Here is a 23,346-nt window from a genome sequence, read left to right as displayed (position 1 = left end):
TGGGAATGTGCAGACCTCAAGGACACACTTCACAGGCTCAGATGTTATTTAAGATACCAATTTAGATTTAATAAGTTTATAAATTAGTTGATCTAGAAGCTAGGGAAGAGACAATGGTATCCTTACAGTACAATATAAGGGCAAACTAACATGAAATACACCTCTGAAAAATCATCACCTAAAACTTTGGCTGTAAACCATTTATCTGACTTGAACACAAAGGTCTTAGATCCTAGTACTGCCAGAAAGTAATAGCTCTACAACACAATCTGCGCATTGTGGAATTGCAGCATTTTAAAAGTTACTAGAATTAATCTTCTTCAAAACGACATCTGTGTTGACAACTCATTTTAAAAAGCTAATAATACTCTCTGAAATTGTCAGCCTGAGTCACTGGAAATTTTTTAAATTAGAAAAATGGTACAGTTGATCTGAGCAAACAGAACTATTTAGCCAGTCCAACCCAATGGACATTTTCTCAGCCAACTCTGTCATGACCCTAACTAATTAAAAATCATAGCTAAAATAAAATTAGAAGGGACTTCATTTAATCCAGTCCCCCAAACAGTATACCTATAACTTTCCTGAGAGATATTTCATCTATTAAAGGCATCCAGTGATGCCTTTTTATTGTCCCTCAGGCAATCTACTTAAATGCTAAATTATCATTTTCCACTGGAAAATTTGCCTAACAGCTACCTTGAATTATTTACTTGCTGCAATTTAAGGTATTTTAAGTCTGTAGTGGACAAAAAACTGTGCTATTTCCTCAGGCAAGAGAGAGAAAAGAAATTCTTTATGTCTATACCAAACTGTCTCAAGTTCAGCATGTTGCAGGGCTGCCATTTTACTGATGACATCTCATGGCACTGACACAGACTTCATCAACACTTTGCTCAACTTCTTTTTCAGGGAAAGTTTGCTTATGTTATTATTTTAACTTCTTTACCATCAAACCCAGCACAAAGTCTGTGAAGGCAAGCCATGTTAAACTGCACACAAAAATTACAACTGCCATTGTTTGACAAAGACTCGGCTTTTTTCCTCACTCATCATCTAACAAAACCCTATCTCGAACAACAGACAAGATGTGGGTCCATGGAGTGCATGGAATTTTGGGAAGAATTCTACAGAAGCAGGCTATGGGAGAATCAAGAGCAGAGGACGAGGAATTATGTTTAGCAACATGAAATTTTTACAGTAGGAAGAAATTCACATTTAACAAGTACTTCCTTAGCAATGCTTCAAAAGCAATTACTTTTACACTCTACTTCTGAATCATTATTAGGCAATATTTCTAATGAACGGCTGCTTTAGGAAATTGCTGCTGTTCATTTGCCTTTTCAATTTCAAAACAGGAGAGTATGTGTTTCCCAATCTTTGGTTAGCTAACTGTTCAGAGACTTCTATTAGAAAGATGGGTTTGGGTTGGAAGGGATATTTCAGATCATTTAGTTCCAACCCTTGTGCCATAGGCAGATACATTACAATAGGCCAGGTTGCTCAGGGCCCATCTAGTCTGGCCTTGATATTTCCCACCAGGGCATTTTTATTACAAAATTCTATTTTTACTTTCAAAGAAGACCCAAGTGTTATCTCAGAGAACCTAGAAACACAAACATCTTTTGAACATCTTCAAAGACAAGTATTAACTACAATGCTCTTACAAAAAAAGAACAAAAAATGAAAAAACCCATAAGCAAACAAATAAAAAGATGAATGCTTCATCAATACCAACTCCTAGTCAAGATCTTGTCTGCAGCTTTCTATACAGAGAAAACAAAAAATCTTCAAGATTGAAGCAAACCGGTCAACAGAATTCTCAACTAGAATATGAAACAGCAAGTTGTCCTGCAAATGTTACTCAGCAAAACACCAAAGCAAATGCACAGACTTCAGCTCTAAAACATCACCTCAACAGACCAGCGCAGAAGGGTGCAACAGCAGCCCCTGCTTGCCTCTTCCCCAAAAGCACTGCAAAGATCAGCTGAAGCTTTGTGCACTATAACCGGATAATAGCAGGTGCTTCCTGCCTCTGAGCTGCTGCTCTGATCTGCCAGCTCAGAGGTGATAATCGCTCTGGGGCTCTCCTCCACATGTGCCAATCAGTTGCTATGCAGCGAGCCAGGAACAATCGAGAGCCCAGCCTTCAGCAGGAAGGATGGTTCTAAGAATCCATCAGAGGCTCCACCACAAAAACACAAATGCTTTAAGCACATATTACGGCTGAACACTTTGTATTGTGAAGTTAGAGCCAAAATTATTTTAAAAAATCACTGAGTTCTCCATCAGATAATCTGACAGTGTCTGGATGTTTGGCAAACTGTCACACTAGGCACATAAGGATTCATTAACGCTTTCTTTCAGCACTGCAGATACAGGTTTGCATCATTTATTCTCCTTTGCTCAAGGAAGCATTGCTTAAACTGCAGGGCTGTTACCTTTGAAGAGCTGACCAGAATATACTGCTGCAACAAGCCATGTCACGTCCAATACTATTCAGCTTCCATGGCAATGGCATTTAAGCATCTCCCTTCCTTCCTGGTACTGCAGCACTCTGCGTTCTTACAATTGCTTGGACAAATGTTTGCAGGCACAAGTTGTAAACACAGAAAAGAAAAGCTGCTGACTATATGTTTTTTAAAATAAGCAATTTTAATTGAATCAGTTTAAATGGATCTGAAATCCAGTTCTAGAACGGTTGTATAAATAGTTTTTCTGGCACAAGGAAAGAGAGAGAAAGGACAGCTGAAAACTCCCAAAGTCAATACTGCTGCTGAAGCTCCTCACTACTCTCCCATGACTCAGGCCAACAGCAGGGGTGTAGCATATGACAAGTAAATTAGACCCTACCTCTGCAGGCTGACTTGGGGGTTCACAGCAGACAGAGAGTCAGGACAAGATGTGTGGAACACTGGCTTTTTAAAGCACTTAGATATTGTGATTTTTTTAAAAATAGGATGTAATTTAAGCTGTACTATCAACTTTAGCAAAAGTCCTAGCTTGCCAAATGCAGCTGCTTTTTACTTCCCTTTTCAATGCCACTGGTTTTTTCCTGTTGGCACTTCCCTCATGCTCCCTCTACATGAGCTCAAGTTTTGGCTAACAAGCTAGGAGCCCCAGAACCACAGGTCAAGCAGATCAACACAAAGGTGGGAGTGAGAACAGATCCAGCTTTCTCAACAACAGTCACTGTTCAGCATGAGTTTGGGTGATGAGCAACCTGCATCCTGACTCAAAACCAAGACTTTACCACTGTAAAATGCTCTCCATAGAAAGCAGAATTTTTACACAGAACAATTTAAATGTATATCAAGATTTCATGTGGTTTTTCAGTATTATGCAAGGCTTACCATAAATTTAACCACATTCTCTATGAAACCAACTACTTCTGAATATGCAGCTTATTACAATTGCCACATGGAACATGTAGTACTCAACACCCTAGTTTACAGAAAATCTCTCTAAAACAGCCAACCAAAAAACCAAGTTCTACTCATTCTAGGCTTGGTTGTGCCTCAGAGTAACAAGGATTAAAGTAATTTAAAGTTGTATAACCAATTAGTTAAACATCAGGTTAATCCAAACACCCAAGCTCTGAGCCAAACTCCTCCCCTTGCCCTAAGGCAACCTCCTTTACCTCAGGAGATCCTTCTCTAACCCAGATGATCTTCATTCCTATATACAACCTGCAACTCCTTACTGCAGGCTATCTATTCCCCATCTCTGATTTCATCTATCTGTCCCTCTCCACTCAGCTCAGCAGATGCCATTTCTATTTCTCCATATTCTGAGGAACCTTGACAACCTTGTAAATTCCTTCACTCCTTCCAAGGAGCAGTACAGGCCAAGAAGTAGCATTCCATGGGCATCAGATAATACAACTGTGTTTAATTTAAATGGGACAGAGCACATTTCTTCAAGCAAAACTATGCCCACACACAGAATTCACCCAGGGACATACTGTAGGCAAGTAACTGGAGTCACACAGTTACCTAAGCCTGAGTTTGTATGTGTCAGAATTGGTCTTTGTAGCCATCTGAGACACAAAAAGGAAGATTACAACTCCTAAGCTCTGTTCATAGCACAGGTGCTGAACAATGTAGGTAGCTTTTTAAAGTTCTAATTACAAGGAAAGTTTTATAGGCACCGTTTCAATTCTACCTCACCAGGAGAATCACACTCTTTGTACATGAACTTCTTATCAGGAAGAGCACAGAAAAAGCAATAAAACTAGGGAGGGAATGTAGAAAGTATCAAGCTTGAGCACTTAAGTTTTTCTTACAGTTGTTTTAGAATCTGTCTAAGCTCATAAAGAAATTGTTCTCAACAAATGACTTGTGGACTGCCCTAATTCTTCAGGTCTATTATGCAAACAGATTATTGGCTGCTCTCCTCTTCCTAACACAAATCAATGGCTCTATCATATACTAGGAAACTCTTAAACGGTAAAAATACCCATACACCAACTGTGAATTTGGTTTTGAACATATTACAAATACTTTTGCCTACTACAATTGTTTTCTTTTATCTGGAAACTAAATCCTGGTATTTATAAAGCTGCATATGAAATTAGATCTATTACCACAGTTCCACAGTACAAAAGCCAATCTGTTTACTGAACTACTTGTTTATCATGATATCAAATAAGTAGCAGACTAATTAAGTTTTTCCCAGCAAATCATTTTCGTGTATGTTTTAAACTTGCTTTATGCAAATTAAAATCTTACCTTTATTAGTAGAACTGCCACAACGTATTCCACTTATGCTTTGGACAAAAATATGTTGCAATGCACTATATATGCAAATAAGCTTTGTTCTGTCATGCAGCATCCGGCATTTTGAAACACAGTCAATTGCAGCAGCACCCAATCTTTTTAGGGCCCATTTTCTTTGCATAGCAGATGTAAACAGCTCATTTTCCAATAAATACATGTTTATATGGGCTGATTGTAAGTAAACAAAGCCAAACATCTGTTTAGTTATTAGCTTTGGTATCCATTTCTCTAACTTGCATTATCCCACTTAATTACCAACACCAAAGAAAGCCAGTAGAAGTCAGAGATTTCAAGTTGATGCGGTTAGTACATAAAAGGAAAATAAAAGGAAACACTCAAAGCACTCTTCAAAGACCATCATGCAAGTGTTGCAGAAAGTTAAGCCCATCACCCATTTTCTGTTTACCCTTGCAAGGACTTAATTACACGTGCAGCACTCTTTGCATAGCACCCATTTAATCCATGCCACCAAAATGGTAAACTTGGTAGTTACCAATCATTTAGATGGGGTCAAAAGGGCTAATGCCTTAGATTGCTCTTAATCATAAGATATCCTCAGACAAACCTCCCCAGTCTTCATTCTGGCTCTACAAACAAAATCAAGCAGCAGTGAAAATGTAATATCAACTATTAAATGAAAAAAAAAAGGCAAATAAAAACCCAACAGCCACCCAAACGTGTACAGCTTATTTACATTTAAAATAAGACTTTAAAATACTCTAAACTATATACAGAAGATATAAATTCAGTTATTTCACTTAAATCTGTTTCAGCTACTATTATTCTTTAGATTAATACAATTTTAATAGGTTTTCCTAAAAGTCCACTGTTAAGAAAGCGAATAGAAATGCACCAAAAGAAAACATTTGTTCAAAGACTTCAAGGAGATGCATTAAAAAAACCTCTAGAGTTTACGTTTCATTTCTTAACCGAGTACAGGATATTGATACCTTAAAAGAGTATGTTGTAAAGAATTCCTTAGAAAGCTTCAGTTGTGCATGAAGGAATTTAAATTCAAAGATTTTACTTTTTTAAAGAGCAGTTGTTCATTACTGGAACACATTAAAAGTATAATAGAATACAAAATTTACATATATTTCATTCAGTAATTAACTGTCACACAGTATTATTATTAACATAAATAATAAGACTTGTTCCATGAAGAAAAGTTTCATTCAACCTATCATCCTTGAAGTAATGTAACAATTTAATTCAAAATTCATATTTATTAAGTCACCATTGTTACTTGCTGAGTAGTCACTTTCATGTTGTATTGCTTAGTGCAAGAAGTTCAACATTTTCACTTGAATCAATCCATCTGTTAATCAAACATACTTAGAATTCTCAAAGAGTTTTGAACAATAGGTCTTCTCAGATTTTTTTTGCCTTCTAATATCAAATTTTCAGCCTTTATAAAATTTAATATACACACTTTTATTGTATCTTGATATCCATCACCAGAACTACTACTGTTGTTAGACAGCTTGGCAACAAAAAAAAATAGCTTCTCCCTTAAAAATAAATAAAAGCCCTAAAACACATACCAGCAATGTGCCCCAACATCTGTATAACACATAGAGAAGACAAAGAAATGAGAATCTAAAACCAAACACAACAGGATGCCTCCTGGGGACATTCGTATTCTTTCCACCTAATATTCTCTGGCACGCTAAGATCATCTCACAGGTAGTGAAAATTCTAGGAAAGGGTAGTAGCACTGCAACATGATACATTATCTCAGACAACAGAGTAAAAATGGAATTTTCTCCTCACAATCTCAAGATCCAAACATTAACATTGATCTTTTCAACAACCTGCCACATCCAATGAACTTGTTCTATTAAAATGCAGATTAATGTGAGGATTCAGAAAGAGCACCTGATTTTGAAGGTAAGAAACTCCTTACTTACAAGCAGCCTTCTGCAATTGTTCACTGAATTTACTATGCTAATTGATGAGCAGCACATGACTAAACTCCTGAAAACAGCTATGGCACATGCAGCAATGCTAAAATTTTCATTGCATCACCCTGACACAGTGCTTCTACTGCTGAGGACAGGAGAATGTCTCTGGAAAAGAATCTATCAGCTGAATGTACAGAATAAATACATCTTTATTAGAATTATAATCTACAAAGAGTTCAGTGTATTGTTAATATACCCTCAACAGCACTACAAGAATTGCTTATATCAATAAATTATCAAGTTCACAGTTTGCAAACTGATCAGTAATGGAATTCACATCAGAGAGAGTACTGGATAGTTAGGAGACAGCAAGGACTGCCTATGCTCATTTGTCTTATTTTTAATTGAAACTTTCTGATGCTTTGATATGCAAAGCTTAATGAATGTATATTTAACACTTTTATGAAGGACTTCTTCAACTTGTTGAGTCTTAAGATCTTCTAATTTTGATTTCTTTGATGTAATAGAATTAGCCACATCTTACATACATACACACTTAAAGAAACAACAAAAAAAATCAGACTGAGCATGGGAAGAGGTCAAAGCATGATAATGGCACTGGATACTTGGTGCCATTTTTTCAAGAAGATATTTAATCTTCTTGTTAAAATATTAACCTCCTCTTCCCCCATTAATAATTGGGAAAAAGAGATGCAGGTTCTCCTGTTCATTTTCTGGAATACTTTCTATTACTTTAAATGTCCAAGTGTGTTTCGGTCAGCATTTGCAGGAAAGCCTACTCTGCAGTACAAGAAGGACTGTTTAAAATGATCTATTAAAAATACAGAAATATCAAGGTTTACAGACCTGTCTGCTACAATTAAATTCACAAACCTTTAGAGATTTGTTCCTAAGAGTTGCATGCAGCACTCCAAGTGGGGTCTCACCAGAGCAGGGTAGAAGGGCAGAATCTCCTCCCTTGACATGCTGGGACACTGCTATGATGCAGCCCTGGGCAGAACTGGCTTTCTGGGCTGCAAACACACATTGCCAGGTCATGTCCAGCCTCTCATCCACCAGCACCCCAAGTCCTTCTCAGCTGCTCTTGACCTGTTCACCCTCCAGCCTGTACAGGTACCAGGGATTGACTTGACCCAGGTGCAGCATCTTGTACTTGATCTTGTGGAACCTGCTGAGATTCCTAGGGACCCACTTCTCCAGCTTTGTCCAAGTCCCTCTGGATGGCATCCCATCCTTCACATGTGTCAACTGCACCACTCAGCTTGGTGTCACCTGCAGATTTATTGAGGGTGCACTCAATCCCTCATGTCATTAACCAAGCCATCAAACAGCACTGGTCCCATTACTGACCCCTGAGGAACACCACTGAAATGCACCAGGACACCAAGCCGTTGACTGCTATCCTTTGGATGTAACTGTCCCATCAAATCCACCCCTCTTGAATTTAGAGAGAGCAATGGTATGGGAACTGTGCCCAGACAAATGACATCTGTAGCCCTACCCTGGCCCACTGACAGAGTTGCTCCATTATAAAAGGCCGCCCCACAGAAGGGGTTGGCAGGACTTGCCCTTGGTGGAGCCGTGCTGGCTGTCCTAAATCACTTCCCTGTCTTCCACATGCCCTAGAACAGCTCCTAGGAGGATCTGGTCCATGATCCTTCAGGTATGGACAGCAGTCAGCGCAAGTCATTTCCAGAGTCCTCCTTTCTACCCTTTTTAAAAATGGGTACAAAGCTTCCCTCTTCCCAGTCACCTGGGACTGCATCTGATTGCCATGACTTTTTTGAGCGTCATGGAGAGTGCCAAACACTCTAACAGCACTATAACCCCTTTCTTCTATAAATACATCTCCAGAGACTGAGTTCTGAAACACATTTTACAAAAGCATCAGCTACCAAAACACTACAACTTGTTCTTCTGTGAGTTGGGAGGGATTCCAAATCCATAAAAATCATAGCTGTTTCCTAATCCCTAAATAATGAACTAAAGATCTATCATTTCTCATTCACAGTAACTCTCATAGGTCTCCATATATATATATCTACTAAAATGTAATTGTAGATCATTATCTGTGCCTAAAATCAAGCAGATACATGTCTTAAAATTGCAGCGACCCACTGATCAACAAAGTTGACCACCTGAAAGTGAGACTGAAGTTATATGTGAAGAGCAGATGGCAGTCAAGGCAGTTGGATCTCCATGATAATAAAGATCTCATTATTCATTCTTGTTCCACATTCAGGGGAACACAGGTACAGCCAAGGCAAACAATGCCACTGCCAACTGAGGAAGGCAGTCTATTTCAACAGTCCATATTTAAGAAAAAACATGAAGTGAAGACTGAATTAATTGCATTCATTGTGGTCAGTTTCTCAGGCAAATGGTAATAAAAAGGTGCTTACAAAGGCTGTTTCCTAAACCAGACAAAATTCCTTATACTCACTCCCAATGGAGGCTTAAAATATAAGAATTTTGCCAGTGCTAATGACAAAATGAAGGAGTTTTGGCACATCTCAAAAACAATCTAATACCTACTATTATGCATACTTTCAAACCTATGGTGTCCAATAAGCACATTTCATCTCCAGTAAGAAAATTCTCATAGCATATGCAGGAAATTCACCAGAGTTTCATTTCCAAAGATGCTCATTCTAAAACCAAAAGCTTCAATCTATGCAGCTACCCTAAGCATCTGAGGCAAGTCAGCCAACATGAACACTGTCTGGATACACCCTTCTGGATACAGGATGAGGCAAGCATTTGAAACAGCAAAGAAAATAAGGTTAATTGATAGCTTATCTCTTATTCTTCATGTGGAAGGACTAGTAAATACTGCCTGAGGCCAAACTGCAAAAGCCTAAGAAAAAAAACCATTCACATAGCTTTTAAGTTTTTGATCATTACTGAAGTAGTGACACAAACAAGCAAGTCTGATTTGTGGACAGACTCGTCGGCCTTTTTATTTAGAAACCTCTTTAAAAATATGTATTTTTAAGTATTTAGATGTTCTGCAATCAAATACTAAAAAAATACACAAAAAATCCTACAAGAGAACAGTGGTCAACAAAATGGGGATAATTTTGAAAATACTTTTCTAAAATGACCCTAGGATAATCAACAAAAAACATTTTCATTCACAGCCAATGTTTAGGAAATTTTTCCTACTTCAAATGAAGAGAAGCAAATCTGTACAGATTTGCTTTAAAATATATACATGACTGCTCTGTTTAAATATTATAATTATTAACTCCTTGATTTCAGCATTTTAGCACAGGAAATGACCACAAACCTCCCAAGCACCATACTGAACTCACTGAAGCCATCCAAAAAACCCCAGAGCAGTTAGACTTTTGAGAGAAATAAATCAAATCCTCTCTTTTGTACAGAACATCTATCATTGGTAGTTTCACGCCTTAAAAAACTCAAGTGTCACAAAATGATGCACAGGCTTATCTTTTAGCAGTTCCACACATCACATGTATATATTTCATTCATGCAACACCACACTGCATCTACCAATTTCTTTCACTATAATTGAGTTGTTCACACAAGCAAAAACCACCTTTTCAGCAGTGCATGCCTTTGTAATCACTAGTTAAGTATTAAAATCTCTCTAGCAAACAAGATATAAAATCATCAGCATTCTTTTGAACAGAAGCATTTCTACAATAGAGAGACAAGGAAGAATGGAAGTACTGGAGTTAATTACCTTTTACTACCCTTCATCTGGGTACCACTGCCAAAATTGATGACTGACTGCTGATATGTTATCAAGTGGTAATAAATATGGGGGAGGGGGGTAGGGAATGAATACTTGAACTAAGTACATTCCTGAAGAACTAACAAGAATGTGAAGGTGAGAGGGGTTAAACAAGTTGGTGTGTTTCCATCACACAAACTGTAGCAGTTAGTGATGGGAGCTCACAGCACTAAGAACTTTATGACAAACTGAAGTAGGTGCTCAGACATAGAAGTACATCCTGGAAAACTTCAACAGAAAATACAAGTAGGCTAGGCTATTAAGAACTAATTCACTACTCAGCAATTTGTGCCTTAGAGTACTTCCTCTTAACATTACACAAACAGTCACTTAATGGATCTGTAATGATTTTCTTTTGTGTAAGTATTCTTTACAGCTCTTCATCTTTAAGGTACTTCAGACAACAATACCTGTAGCATTATTAATTAATAATGCTGTGTATTCAAGTAATAATATTGTGTATTTGACTATATATATATATGCATGTACATACATATGTATGTATATATACTTGGCAATATGAGTATTCAGGGCCAAATAATGACTTCGTTGCACATAATTAAAATCTGAATGGTCAAAAACAAACACATGACAAACCTGCAAGAAATATGTTTTGCATTTGGAATCACACCATGTTTCAGTCTGGTAGTTCTGCAGTATTCTGAGAAGCAGATATTAACTCAAAATACTAAAAATTCTCCACATGTGAGAAACTTATTTTAACAACTCTCTTCATAAAACCCAGAATTTACATAGCAGAAGTTCATACAAAACCAAATTTCCATAGAAAATAGTCCAAATTTATTGGATGCTCAATTTAATATGAACCCTGACTTTTACAGGGTTTATAAACTAAAACAGAGGTATAGGGAGTAGTTTTATACTTGATCAACAGTCAATACAACTAAGAATGAAAAATACAGAAACCCAACATAGGACTCCAGTGGTGCTGTGATAAACTCCTACATTTCAAGTTAATCAGAATTATTTAATAAACATTGCAACTCAAAATCTCCTAAAGATGGGGAAAGGAAGGGTAATCAGAGTACATCTACCATGGTTAAGGAAAAGTCTCACATTGAAAAAGTGGTATTTCCCTTGGCCTAAGATTTTTAACTTGAAGTTATATTAGTATGAAATCATATTCTCTGTAAAAAGAGAATGTTTGTTGCTTGGAAAGAAAAATAGTACGAATGAATTTCTAAAATATTATGTATTTTTTCTTTAGAACAGCCCCACTACAGAAAGTAGTGAAAATAAAGTTCAAAAAGAGTAACAAAGAGAAAGAACATAGTTATTCTACTTTATGTACAATTAACTGTATTTTCAGGAGACAAAGTGGAATATATAACTAATCTGTGATATCTGTTTTCATATAAAGAGCAAAAGATTTCAAGAGAATGAACAGATTATTTTTCTCCCCTCTTTGTAAACTGCAACAGGACTTCTGGTTAAGATAATTCCTACAAAGAGTAAAGAAGGACTTAAACTGAATCATAACACAAGAAGTAAATAAGTGCATGTATTTCCTTTCTAGAAAAATAGGGTATCAAATCTGTGTGTAATGGCTGACCTTGCTCATGACAAGAACTTTAACGTGCAGGGGATCTGCATGTATTCTGAAGGGATTAAAGAAAAACAGCTACCAGGGTAAAGATCACCTTGTGTTTCCCCATCCAATAATACTATGGCCAACAAAAGACTACCAAGTGGAACACAGAAGGCTTGTAAAAGAATTAAGCAATTAATTCATAGGAGAAAACAACAAACTAAAGGTTCACGTAGGGGGAAACAGAGCAACTTGGATCTAGCATCTAGGCAGTAAACCTCAGTAGATTTTAAAAATAAAGGTGAACCATCACTGTTAAAACATATGTTCACTGACTTGCACACAAGACTTGATGATTCCCCAGCACACCAGCCAAAGACCTTAACAGTGTACATTTCAGTAAGGAAAAAAAAAAAAAACAAACAAAATCAGATAAACCCAAAACCAGCACAGGATGGAGAAATATGGAGAAATTATATTAATTTTTTCCATACCATTGAACCCCTTCATATCACTTTTTTTTTTTAGAAAATGGTAGACATGCAATCCATCATTCTTCAATAATAATAAAAAACAACAAAAGCATTCAAAGAGAAAAAAACAATGTTCTTATACTTTATTATGTTTCTACGGCACTATTATTACTGCTTTGTCAGCTTGGAAATGTTCCTCAGTAAGCAGCTATTATAGCAGAAAAGCAGGTCTAAGAACTAATCAGAACTATACCTGAACAAGTCTCAAAGAAGGGAGTCTAGCTTCTGGATTTCAGCAATGAAAAAGTAAAGAAGTGAACATGCATCAGGTATGAGAAAAAAATTAATGGTTAATAAATAAAAAGAAGGAATGAAAGACACATGAACAACACTAAGATAAATTAACATGATCTACAATTATAGAAGTATAAACACAGAACAGCCACTTGCATTTACTAGCAGAACATGAAGTCACAGTAGGTTACAAAGTCAACATGCCAAACCAAACGAAAAGAGCAGCTAACTCAGGACAACAAGCTGAAACTACATGCTAAGCATGCTAAAAAATACGTTCTAGAAGCTTAGAGGAACAGGAGGTTTCTGAGTCCCAGCCTACCATGCTGACACTTTGGCCAGAGAAGTTGGATGTGCTTACCTCCTGTAAAAGATCTGCTTGTTCAATGGCTTTAAGAACATTTTTCTTGGATGTCTCCTGAACTTCCCCTCCTAAAAGGAACTCATCCAAAATGAAATAGGCTTTTTCAAAATTGAAGATGATATCAAGTTCACAGACCTAGAAAAAACATCAGGCATTATTGCAAAGTGGAAGGATACTCTCACTTGAGGTATATCCTCTCACAAAACTTAAACTTGTTCACAGCTTCACCAAACTTTACCAAATCAAGATATTAGCCTAAGGCTGTAACCTTGTAAGGACTGGGGCAATAGTAAAAATCACACCTTGGAGGGAAAAAAACAACACATCAGATTTTTTCTTCAGTTAAAAACAGCTACAGTAACCTCTGAAAAAAGCTTTCACTGTTAAAAAGGCTTCAATTCACAGCAGTCTGTAAGACACAGCTCCTCAAGACACAAGAGAACACTCCCCATAGAAGCTCTCTCGTTGCCTGCAGTATGCAAAGGCAGCTCACACAACCTTACAGAAAGATATGAAAACAAATAATCTCAGATTTCTTGTTCAGTCTGTGCCTTTCATAGTCAGAAGGACTACAAAAGGAAGGCAGAATGAGCACCAGTTTTTCCAGGAGTGTTCATGTGCATTACTGTAGCAGTTTGTGTTTGCTGTCTGGGTAAACAGATGTCTCTCACATCTTTCCTAACCATTCCTGCTACTTCACAACCAACTGCCTCCTCTGGAAGCAGACATAAGAGGTGCTCACACTAGAGCTGTGCCAGGGAGAAGAAAAGCTTCCTGCTAAGAGTAAGATTTTATCTGACCCCAAGTGAGACTACTATGAAATGAAACAAATACAGGCAATTAACACCAGATTAATTAAAGCTCTTCTACAAATCAATAATTTAATTTTGTATTTTAATAGAGGCAACCATCAGCTTAGTTTGGCCAAGCAAGTCACACAAAATGTATTAAATACACCTTTCAATTACTAGTTGGTTATTTTCTTGTAAAAATGTTGTGGGCATAAAACAAAATGACAAAATATAAAGAACTAACTCACACTGCCAAAATACTTGTCAAGAAGTTCTACATAGCGATGAATTATTTCCAGAGTTATTAGTTCATTGTCCTGATCTTCAATAGCACAGCAGAAATAGAGGCTTGCATATCTGTAATAACAAAATAATCCTGATGTTAGCATACAAGGATAAGCAAAATGAATGCACTTGAGGAGTATCACATTCTCAGCAGTCCCTCATGCTCAAGTTCAGCATATTGGTACTCCAAATCACAAGCAAGCAAGTCCTACCAAAGAATGGCTGAAAGACCAGAAGACACACACATGTACATGGGAGTTATGCCTCTGAGTCAAGCACGACTTCACTCTGTGCCGTCCTTTATCTGACAGAACTAAAATAGCCAAAGAGGTGGTTGGAAAACTAAATATATTTGATTTTGTAGTATTGTGATAGAGTTCTGAGATGACATACCTTCTCTTCTCTCTGTAACATCCACACACCAGTATATTAATCAACTGATCCCATGTTACACTTTCATCATGTAAGCTATACATAGATAATAAAAACCATAGAAAATGCCTCAAGAAAGATAGACTGAATTAGCAATTAGGGTTTGGTCTTTATAGAGAATTTTAAAAATCCAAAAACTCCAAAACCAACACCAATGTCATCCATCCCAACTACTACTAAGTCAACAATGCAATCCCTACTAACTGTCCTAGCATCAGACTGATGAGAGGCCATCAAATAGTTTCTAGCAATCCACTTCCATCTTGGAAGACAGGGGAGTCATAATTTCAGATATGATCAAGTTCCACTTTAACAAAAAGACCATCCAATTCTACTGTGCTCAATTATATTTTTGTATTTTTGTTCAAGCCATGTTTAAAGAAATCTGATTAAGGAAAAAAAAAAAAAAACAAAGCAGGAACGAAAGCTGAAAACCCCATTTAGTCTTTTCTAACATGCCAAAACCATATGCCTTTCAGTCACACATGGCACAAACCAGATTTCAAGTACCACCTGTTGTAACTGCTAATTTACAGAAACCAGAAACAGCTTTTGTTTGCCTCTTTAGAGGGGACAACTGGCCACATTAAGCACTCCTGTGTAGACAGCCCTACTGAAAAATAAGTCATTCAGATATATAATACCTAGCTTAAGGTGCATAGTTATTTCCCATACAGAAAAATCCATCCATCTTTTAAACATTAAACATATTTTATCAGCTGGGACTTGTCAGACTTTTTAGAAGTTAGAAATTCTGAAAAAACCTTGCTGTATTTTCAGCTATGTTGAAATTCATCTCCAAGACACCTATCCAGTACCATTTATGATCTGAAAACATCCCCCCTTCTCCCACTCTGCTCCAAATCAGCTACAGCTACAACATGAAAGATTAATCAGAATAGCTTTTATACAAGGTTTTATACAAAATCTCTAAACTACTATAAAATATTATTGCCTATCCTACCACAAAACATGATGGGAGAAGAAGGAAGACACCTCCAGTGAAGGACACCTTCATTCCCTCTCTTTCATCTCTTCACCAAGGGGATTTCATCAGCGCATCACAAGTCCCATCTGAGCACAGTTCTTTTGATTCTGCATTGCTCTGTTTATGCCTCACTAATTTTTCAAGGACATTTACAGTCATTGTAGTAGCTTGCAACATTCAATCTGTATAAGGAACTTAAACTATTTTTAAAAGTACTGGAAAGAAATATTATAAAGAAAAAAGACATGCTTTCAAATTTACTGAGGAATTTGTAAGTCAAGCTCCATGTCATCATATTTCATTGTAGCAAAAAAGAGCATTGACACATTATTTGATATTTACACTAATCACCAGCACTCAGGTCAAATCCATCTAAACAAAGCCTTTCATCACGTGCAGAAGAGCAGCACTGATTATGATGAAGGGCAGTTCAACTGCTTCCTTATAGTGCCTAAACACAAGTTGAACCATGTACCAGCAGACCTTAACAAATCAAATTTGACTCAAATATTTTAAGTTTATCCACATGGACAGTCCCTCTCTGCTCCTCTAGTACTTAGGAGTCTCTCTTGACCCACAGAACTATTTTATGGAAAAAGAAGGGAGGAGGGGAGAGAGGGAGTCCAACACAAAATACTTTCTCAGAACATGGTCTGCTCTCAGTGTCCTCATTTAAGAGAGCACAAAACATACTTTCAAAAGACTGTATTTGGCAGCTAGCAAGTAGACTGCACATTCAAGCCCTGCCAACTGCAGTTCTGGAGAAATAAGACCAAGAAACAAAAACTACTCAGTGGATATCAACACAAAATGGAAGCCTGGGTATCTATTATTATATGCAGAGAATATTTTGGTATTTATTTTTTAAGTAGCAACCTCGACTAATGGATCACTACTCAACAAAAGAAAACAAATGCAGATTTAATGCGCCTGAATGGCAAAAGGCAGAAGAGTAAAAACAAGTCATGCCAAAGGGCATGAGCATACTACTAAGGAATGCTTCAGATCCAAATTCTCAGAGGCATTATTTTAATTTTTTCCCCTGCAGGAAGGGCTTCAGAAAAAAAAAGCGTGCATTTATAATCCATAGCAGACACTGGAAGTTTTGCCAAGTACAGAAGTTTACATGGACAGTATCCACACAAAGACAAGTAGATTACTCAGGCTCAAAAAGATTTCTGCTCTGCAGAACCAGCTTCTTCCTAATGAGCCTGACAGAAACCTTTCATATGCACCCAATAAAAAGGCAAACCCTGATAGAAAAGTACATACCCAGAAGTCAATAAAGTGTAGTCTGTAAGAAACATTCTGCCTTTTTTATTCCTATTGTAGTTCTGGCCTTTTTTTTTATCTCACTAAACATTATTAAAATAATCATCAGACTCAATTCAGCTGCTTACCCTCATTTAGGAAAATATTTTATGATAAATATCCTCCACCTATCAGAAAGGAGACCAAAACCAGAGAGAACAAAAACTGTTTGGACCAAATCACCTGAAAATGTAACACAGGATTAAAGAACAAAAAGGTAACACAGCAGGTATAAATACTTATGCAAATTCCTGCCTTCAGACAGATGGCCTTGAGATTTTTCTTTTTTGATAGGAAACAAATCCATGCATCTTCCCCTCAAGAGTTGCAATAATTCAGCTGTGGGAAGCCTCAAAACAGGCAGGCAATATTTCAGCAGAGTTCTCCTCTTCTGCTCTCACAGCCAGGTTCAGTAACTCCGCTGAGAGATCAGGTCACTGCAGACAGAGCACAACTTACAAATCCTACCAGCTCAGTGGTGTTCTCCTTGATGAGAGAACACCTGCTTGAAGTCATCCCTGCAAGTTCAGCACCAGATAAGCCTGCAAACAAGCCATAAGTCTGTCAGCATCTAAATCACTTTGCATGTAGATCCTAATTGTGGAAGTATAAAGCTCACAAAGCTTGGTAAGAACAGAACTGAACTTCAAATGACAATGAGGAGGCAGACAAGTGTTTAATGAGCCCAAGAATCTGTGGTTTGCTGATAGCTAACCCAATGAAAATTGGGACAACTAATAAGCTGTGCTTGACATAAGGTTTTTTTCTTGTCCCACAACTTTACCAATTTCTTTAAAAAAACATGAACTTCTGAGGCTCCAGGACACAGTCTATCAAAGTGAAGCACTTTTCCAGTTTCTTATTTCAGCAAGGCTATAGCCCCCAGCAGCTCCAAAATTAACAAGAATTTAATTCTGCTCATTCTCTAAGAAAAAGTTGTTGCTTTGTGATACTGAGGTCCTCCTAGTGCCACAGAAACTAAAACTCTGTGCAAAGAAGACCTGATCTAATTAAATTTATCAAGTCCAAGTATCTAATTCACTAAAATCATTGCATTCAGCCAGTTTTACAAAGCTACCTAACTAACATCACAGTAATACTTTTAAGAGGTACAACTGGCTGCTAAGTTATACATAAGGAAAAAAAGGGATCATGCCAAGCTGGGCACATCCCACTGGCCACATGGCTGTACCTTCAGTTCACAACATTTTAAGAGACACACCACCTGCACAATGGGCTCTGTCATTGCTTCTTTCAGAGGAGGGAGGGTAGAAAGAAAGTCTTAAAACTTAGAATAAGTCTTTAATATAACCTTTGATTATGGTTATGTGGTGCAAAAGTAAAAAGACAACAGCCACATCAAGAGCAGCAAAAGCTACTGTAGTTTCATAATATCATACTCCAAATACAGTTCCAAACTGACACATAAAAGCAAAGCCACAATCCTTAATCAAATAACTAAATAACTAAACTATGTCCCATGAATGCAGCTAAACAAATGCTAGCCAAGTAAAACTTATATAAAAGAGGTTTTTCTCCAAGTTCTGACTTTCATTGCAATATACTACACAATGAAAATAACTCATATTGCCAGAAGTTAAAATTGTGAACAGAAGAAGTCTTCCAAGAAAAAATTAGAAATTTTAACATTTAACACATTTTTTCTGCCACAGGGGGAAAGCTGCATGAACTTCTACCCTATATGCTCCAAAACCACAATGTTAGTTTTTAAATAACAAACTGTGAAGAGCAAACACATCAGCTGTGTTTGTTAAGTTTCTAATCAGTTGTCTGCATATGACTCCCCCTCTATTTTCATAAACCATAATTGTGGTTGGCTTCCCATATTTAATTTTTTATTTTCCCAGCAAGTCACTTCAAATCTCTATGCTTCTTGAAGTTTGAAGCTCACATCTTCTTTTTAATCTTCTGGTGTCTATCAGCCTGAAAAACTATCTTCCAAACCAGCTACAGAATACATAGAAGCCAATTCACACACCATGACAAAAGCTAGGCACCTTTCTGTCTGTGTTCTGTAGTGCTGAAGGAAAAAAACTTTAGAAGGCAACGACTGAGCCTATGTTGCAACCATTTTAAATGTATGAAACCAGAGGGAAATAAAAGCTACATCACCTACATTTAGATCAATTTTAAGATCTGTTTCCTTAAAAATTCAGAAAACATCCTATAAAGATGAAATGCTACAGAGCTAAACTAAGGAGGCTAATCAAAATAGCCCAGCAGTCTTAATAAGTGTTAAGTATCATAAGGAAGGCTACTATCTCCCCAACTGCTGCATTTGAGTTCATTTTGTTCCTTCAAAAAGGTATGATGAGACCTTTGAATACAGTTCTGATACTGCCAATCATTCTTTGAGCCGCAATATCTAGCTTCAATTCTCCTACATGTGAACAACAAACACACTCTAAAAACAATAACAGCACTTAAATTTCAAGAATTTAAGATGCAAAGTAGCAAATACTTTTAGAACTTATATTGTAAAACATTTGTACCAGCAGGTTCAGATTATTCCCAGCAACAGATCAGACAAGAACAAATCTTAGCAGAGATCCTCTAGAGACGCTCAAGAGGAACTGCGAGCACCTTTTGCTATTTCACAAGCCACAGAGTTCCTTCTGGTGTGTTTTGCTTTTAGCCCATCACCTTCTCAGCTATAAAAAGTCACCTTTTACAAAGAAATCATACTAGCTGGTGCTCATCATCTTTAACCATGATGCAATGATGGGAACAAGTCCCACAAACCTAAAAGCTATTAGCGTTACCAGATACAGACATTTAAACTATCACCTCTTACACCTAGTCCTTCTGGTGATGTTTCAGTCAAAAAAAAAGTTGAGATGTTCATTAGCTTGGTACAAGCTCATCTTGAGCAGTTTCACAGGCTCCCTGTGCCAGACTGGTCTGCAGAGAGTGAAATAAGCTACTGCAGTCAGCTGTGCACACCAGCAGTCCAGCAGACAGACTGCAGCACTTAGACCATTTTTAGCCAGACATAGATGTCTCCCAGCAAATTTCTTCATTCTCCTTGACCGCAGGACCCACAACACACCACTGAGATGTAAGAACTCCACAACGTTCAGCAACTCAAACAGTCCTACCCCAATTTCCACAAGCTCCCTAGCCACAAAAGGACATGGCAAGGAGTTGTTAACAGCAACAAACAGGGAGGGAAAGCAGCTGTGTGGAAGCATCCCCAGAACAACTACTGCCGTCCAAGACTCAGTAAGGAAGGAAACAGACTGGCCTACTAATGCCTCATTTTTCTGATTTAGTCCCATAAATGTCCAGCTGAAAAGGCACTTGGAGGCATTAATATGGAAGGAAGCACACAAGTGTTTGAGCAAGCTTGTCTACATACATGTTCAAGGAGTTTTGTGAGGAAATCAAGAGGCAGAAGAAACAGTGTATGCTATTAGCATAGCTTCATGCATTGTTCCTCCTCTTTTCTCCTCGTGTTGAAGAACTGCATGCATTAGGCAGACCAGCAATACTCACACACGTATCTTTACACAAAGCAATGTATATATGAGAGCAGCACTGAAAACATCTAAACATATTTGATACTACCCATTTGTTATCCTGAAGAAGAGTTACAAACTGCTCATTTCTGCTCCAGTCCTTTCTGTCCTATCTACAGGGAATACAACAATATTTACTGTGGGGCACAAACTATCTACCATCTCCATGAGAAAACAGGAATGCATAAACATTCTCAGGTTTACAACTAACTAAGGAAGAGAGATAACTCAAGGCTTTGTAGCACCACCTTTAGCTGGAAGAGATGCAGTATACCACATCAGGAGGAGGATTACTGTTATTTCTGGAGAAGAATTATGCTCACACCACTACACTCTGATACATTCCAAAGATCAGCACAAAGCTAAAAAATGCCTGCTAAATGCTCCTACAAAGCTTAGGGAGCACCTGAAAAATGAAATTATCATGAAGAAAATTATACAGTACATCCATCAAAAGAAAGCTAGCCATGATTTTTTCAATAATGAAAAAATCGCTTTTTGTACATACAGCGGGGAAAAAAAAAAAAAAAGCAACACCTAAACCATGAAAAACTATGAAAAACTATGTCCTTATTTCTAGAAGCCTTTAAAAGCAAGTTACATTTTCAGGTGATCTATGAAGCCACTTCTTGAGGTAAATATTTATAAATTTTTATCACTTATTAAATCTGAAACGTGTACAAATATGAAGCATGTACGTACTGCGTGAATGTAAACAGACTACCAAGAAGAACTGCCACTCCTTATAAAAATAGGAGGAAAGATCATTTCTTCAGCACATTTCTAAATGCATGAGTGATTTTCCACACATGAATGACTCCTGCTTGGTTATCAAATTAGATGCAAGAGAAAAGTCAGCCTTCTCTGTAACCAGCAGAGTGAAGGGAAAAAAAACCAACAAAACAAGAACAACCTTCATTATTTTCTTGCTACTTAACACACAGTTTGTAATGTATGGCAATTACGAGGTTAGTGAGACAGAACCACCTTTTGTAGACAATCTTCAGGTCTCTCCATTCCAGGAAGCTGCACATTTTCGGTTTGCGGGCTAATACTGTTTGAACAAGTTCCCTTGTGATTTTCTTCTTTTCTTTGTCAGATAATGGGACATACCACTTCTGGAGTCTCAGTTTCCCCTGGCGACTAAAAAGCAACATAAACTGCATCTGTTGAATTGGAAGGAGGGGAAAAGAGAAAAGCATTAATCTCAGTCTCTGAGTTTCCAAAAGATCTGAGAAAAACCAAGCAGGAAGCAAGTCGGACATCCAAAACCCAAACTACATTATATATTTCTATAGCACTGGCAGATGTTACACAAGATTTAGAAGTAGCAATGATACAAAGGATTCTGCAGAGCAAGGTCAGTTAAGCCAAAGGCAGAAGAAAGCGCACACAAGTTTCAGAAGGGGTGTCAGAACCATGGGCTGGGGAGTGAATATACCCCAATTTCAGACCAGCCATGTCCAGCACTCCTACGGTTTCATTTGCGTTTTCTACCCAAAATGACAGAAAAACAGCACAGCAGACTCTTCCAATACCCAACCTCATTTCCAATTCAGCCGATTAAAGCCTTAGAGGAGCAATTTGCACTTAAAATCTTTCTGAAAAGCCTCGGAATACTTTAAAAGACATCAAACCTCCCAGCGGAGAGTCCTACGGCACAGAAAAGCCCAGTCTTTTCCCACGTTACACAAAAGGAGAGATTAAGTGCTTTCCCTGCGGTCCTATGTTCCAGGTCTCGCTTCCTCTAAAGGAGTGATGTTGCAATTGTATTTTAAGAGGAACTTGCCGGGCTGTGTTTTCCAGCAGCGGTAACATTAAATAGAAAGGCTCAGGCTTTTTTTCTTTTGCCTTTTTGCTCGAAGTTGTATCGGGCTGGAGAAGTTTCCCAGGCAATATGACAGACATGAAATACGATGCTAAAGCCCAGCCTGGTCCCGGGTGACAAGCGTGACCAGCGCCAGCCGCGACGAGCGGCGGCCGCGCCCGCAGCGGCTCCGCGGTGCCAGGGCGGGGGCAGAGCCCCGCAGCCCCCGCAGCCTCCCAACATCCCGCCTCGCCTCCCCGCCGGCCCCAGCACCGCCCCGGCTCCCCCGGCGCGGAGCGGGCGGCTCGGGAGGAAAGCCCGGCTCCGCGCGGCTCTGCTCACCGTGCCCGGGGGATAGCGGAGCTGAGGCGGAGAAGAAGAAGGCACCTCTACCCAAAGCTGTGCAAGCGATGTTGCCGCCGCGGCCGCCGAGCGGGACTGAGGGAGGGGTCGGGAGGGGACGGGAGGTGCCGCCGCCGCGAGCGCGCGCGCGCCTCAACGGCCGCCCCCCTCGGGCAGGTCAGGGGCGGGGCCGGGACCGCGGGGGGGCGGGGCCGGGATGGAGGGGGCGTGGCCCCAGCGCCTCCGGACAAAACTTTATCAGCGGCCGCGGAGGGGGGAGCGGGGAGAGCTCGGCCGTCACCCAATCGGAGAGCTCAGCGCGCGGGCGAGAGGGAGGAGCGAAGCTGTCCCGGACCAATGAGAGGCTGGAAAAGGCGGGGAAGGCGGAGCTGGTGTTGGCGGCAGGAGGGGCTGGAGCAAGAGGCGGGGTTTAGATGCCCTAATCCGCGTGGCCCGAATTGCGATAAGGCAGCGGCCGGCGCGGCAACAGCCAACCAGGCGGCGCGGTGCAGATAGCGGTCCGAGAGCAGCCAATGGGCGGGCGCGGCACGGAGCCGGGGAAATGACATCAGTCAATCAGGCGCCCGGAGACTGAGGCTCCTCCCCGGCCCCGCCAGCCCCTAGCCGAGAGGGGGGGTAAAGGAGGGGCGGCCGAGTCGCGCATGCGCCGCCCCGTGTTTGCTTCCAGCACGTGCGCGCCTGGGGGGC

At 39.0% G+C, this 23,346-nt stretch overlaps 1 protein-coding gene across 5 annotated transcripts in view; it reads right to left on the bottom strand.

The window, feature by feature from the left end:
• The window catches only part of AP1S2 (adaptor related protein complex 1 subunit sigma 2), a 30,992-nt gene extending 8,192 nt beyond the window's left edge, over nucleotides 1-22,800 (bottom strand). For 3 of the 5 annotated variants that reach the window (XM_030950400.1, XM_030950487.1, XM_030950704.1), the window contains exons 1-4: nucleotides 22,639-22,800; nucleotides 21,477-21,655; nucleotides 14,183-14,291; nucleotides 13,141-13,278 (exon numbers count right to left, since the gene is read on the bottom strand). In XM_030950400.1, coding sequence (XP_030806260.1) covers nucleotides 13,141-13,278; nucleotides 14,183-14,291; nucleotides 21,477-21,655 — 426 coding nt within the window. In that variant the 5' untranslated portion in view covers nucleotides 22,639-22,800. Of the gene's footprint in view, nucleotides 1-5,271; nucleotides 5,366-13,140; nucleotides 13,279-14,182; nucleotides 14,292-21,476; nucleotides 21,656-22,638 lie in introns of all 5 variants that reach the window. The other 2 variants (XR_004060822.1, XM_030950573.1) reach the window with 1 other exon arrangement.
• Between the last annotated feature and the right edge of the window lie 546 nt (nucleotides 22,801-23,346).

Source organism: Camarhynchus parvulus, chromosome 1 (genome assembly GCF_901933205.1).
Source record: "Camarhynchus parvulus chromosome 1, STF_HiC, whole genome shotgun sequence".
Taxonomy (NCBI): domain Eukaryota; kingdom Metazoa; phylum Chordata; class Aves; order Passeriformes; family Thraupidae; genus Camarhynchus; species Camarhynchus parvulus.
The sequence above is the reverse complement of the archived record's forward strand: the minus strand, read 5'-3'. Positions and strand labels throughout refer to the sequence as shown.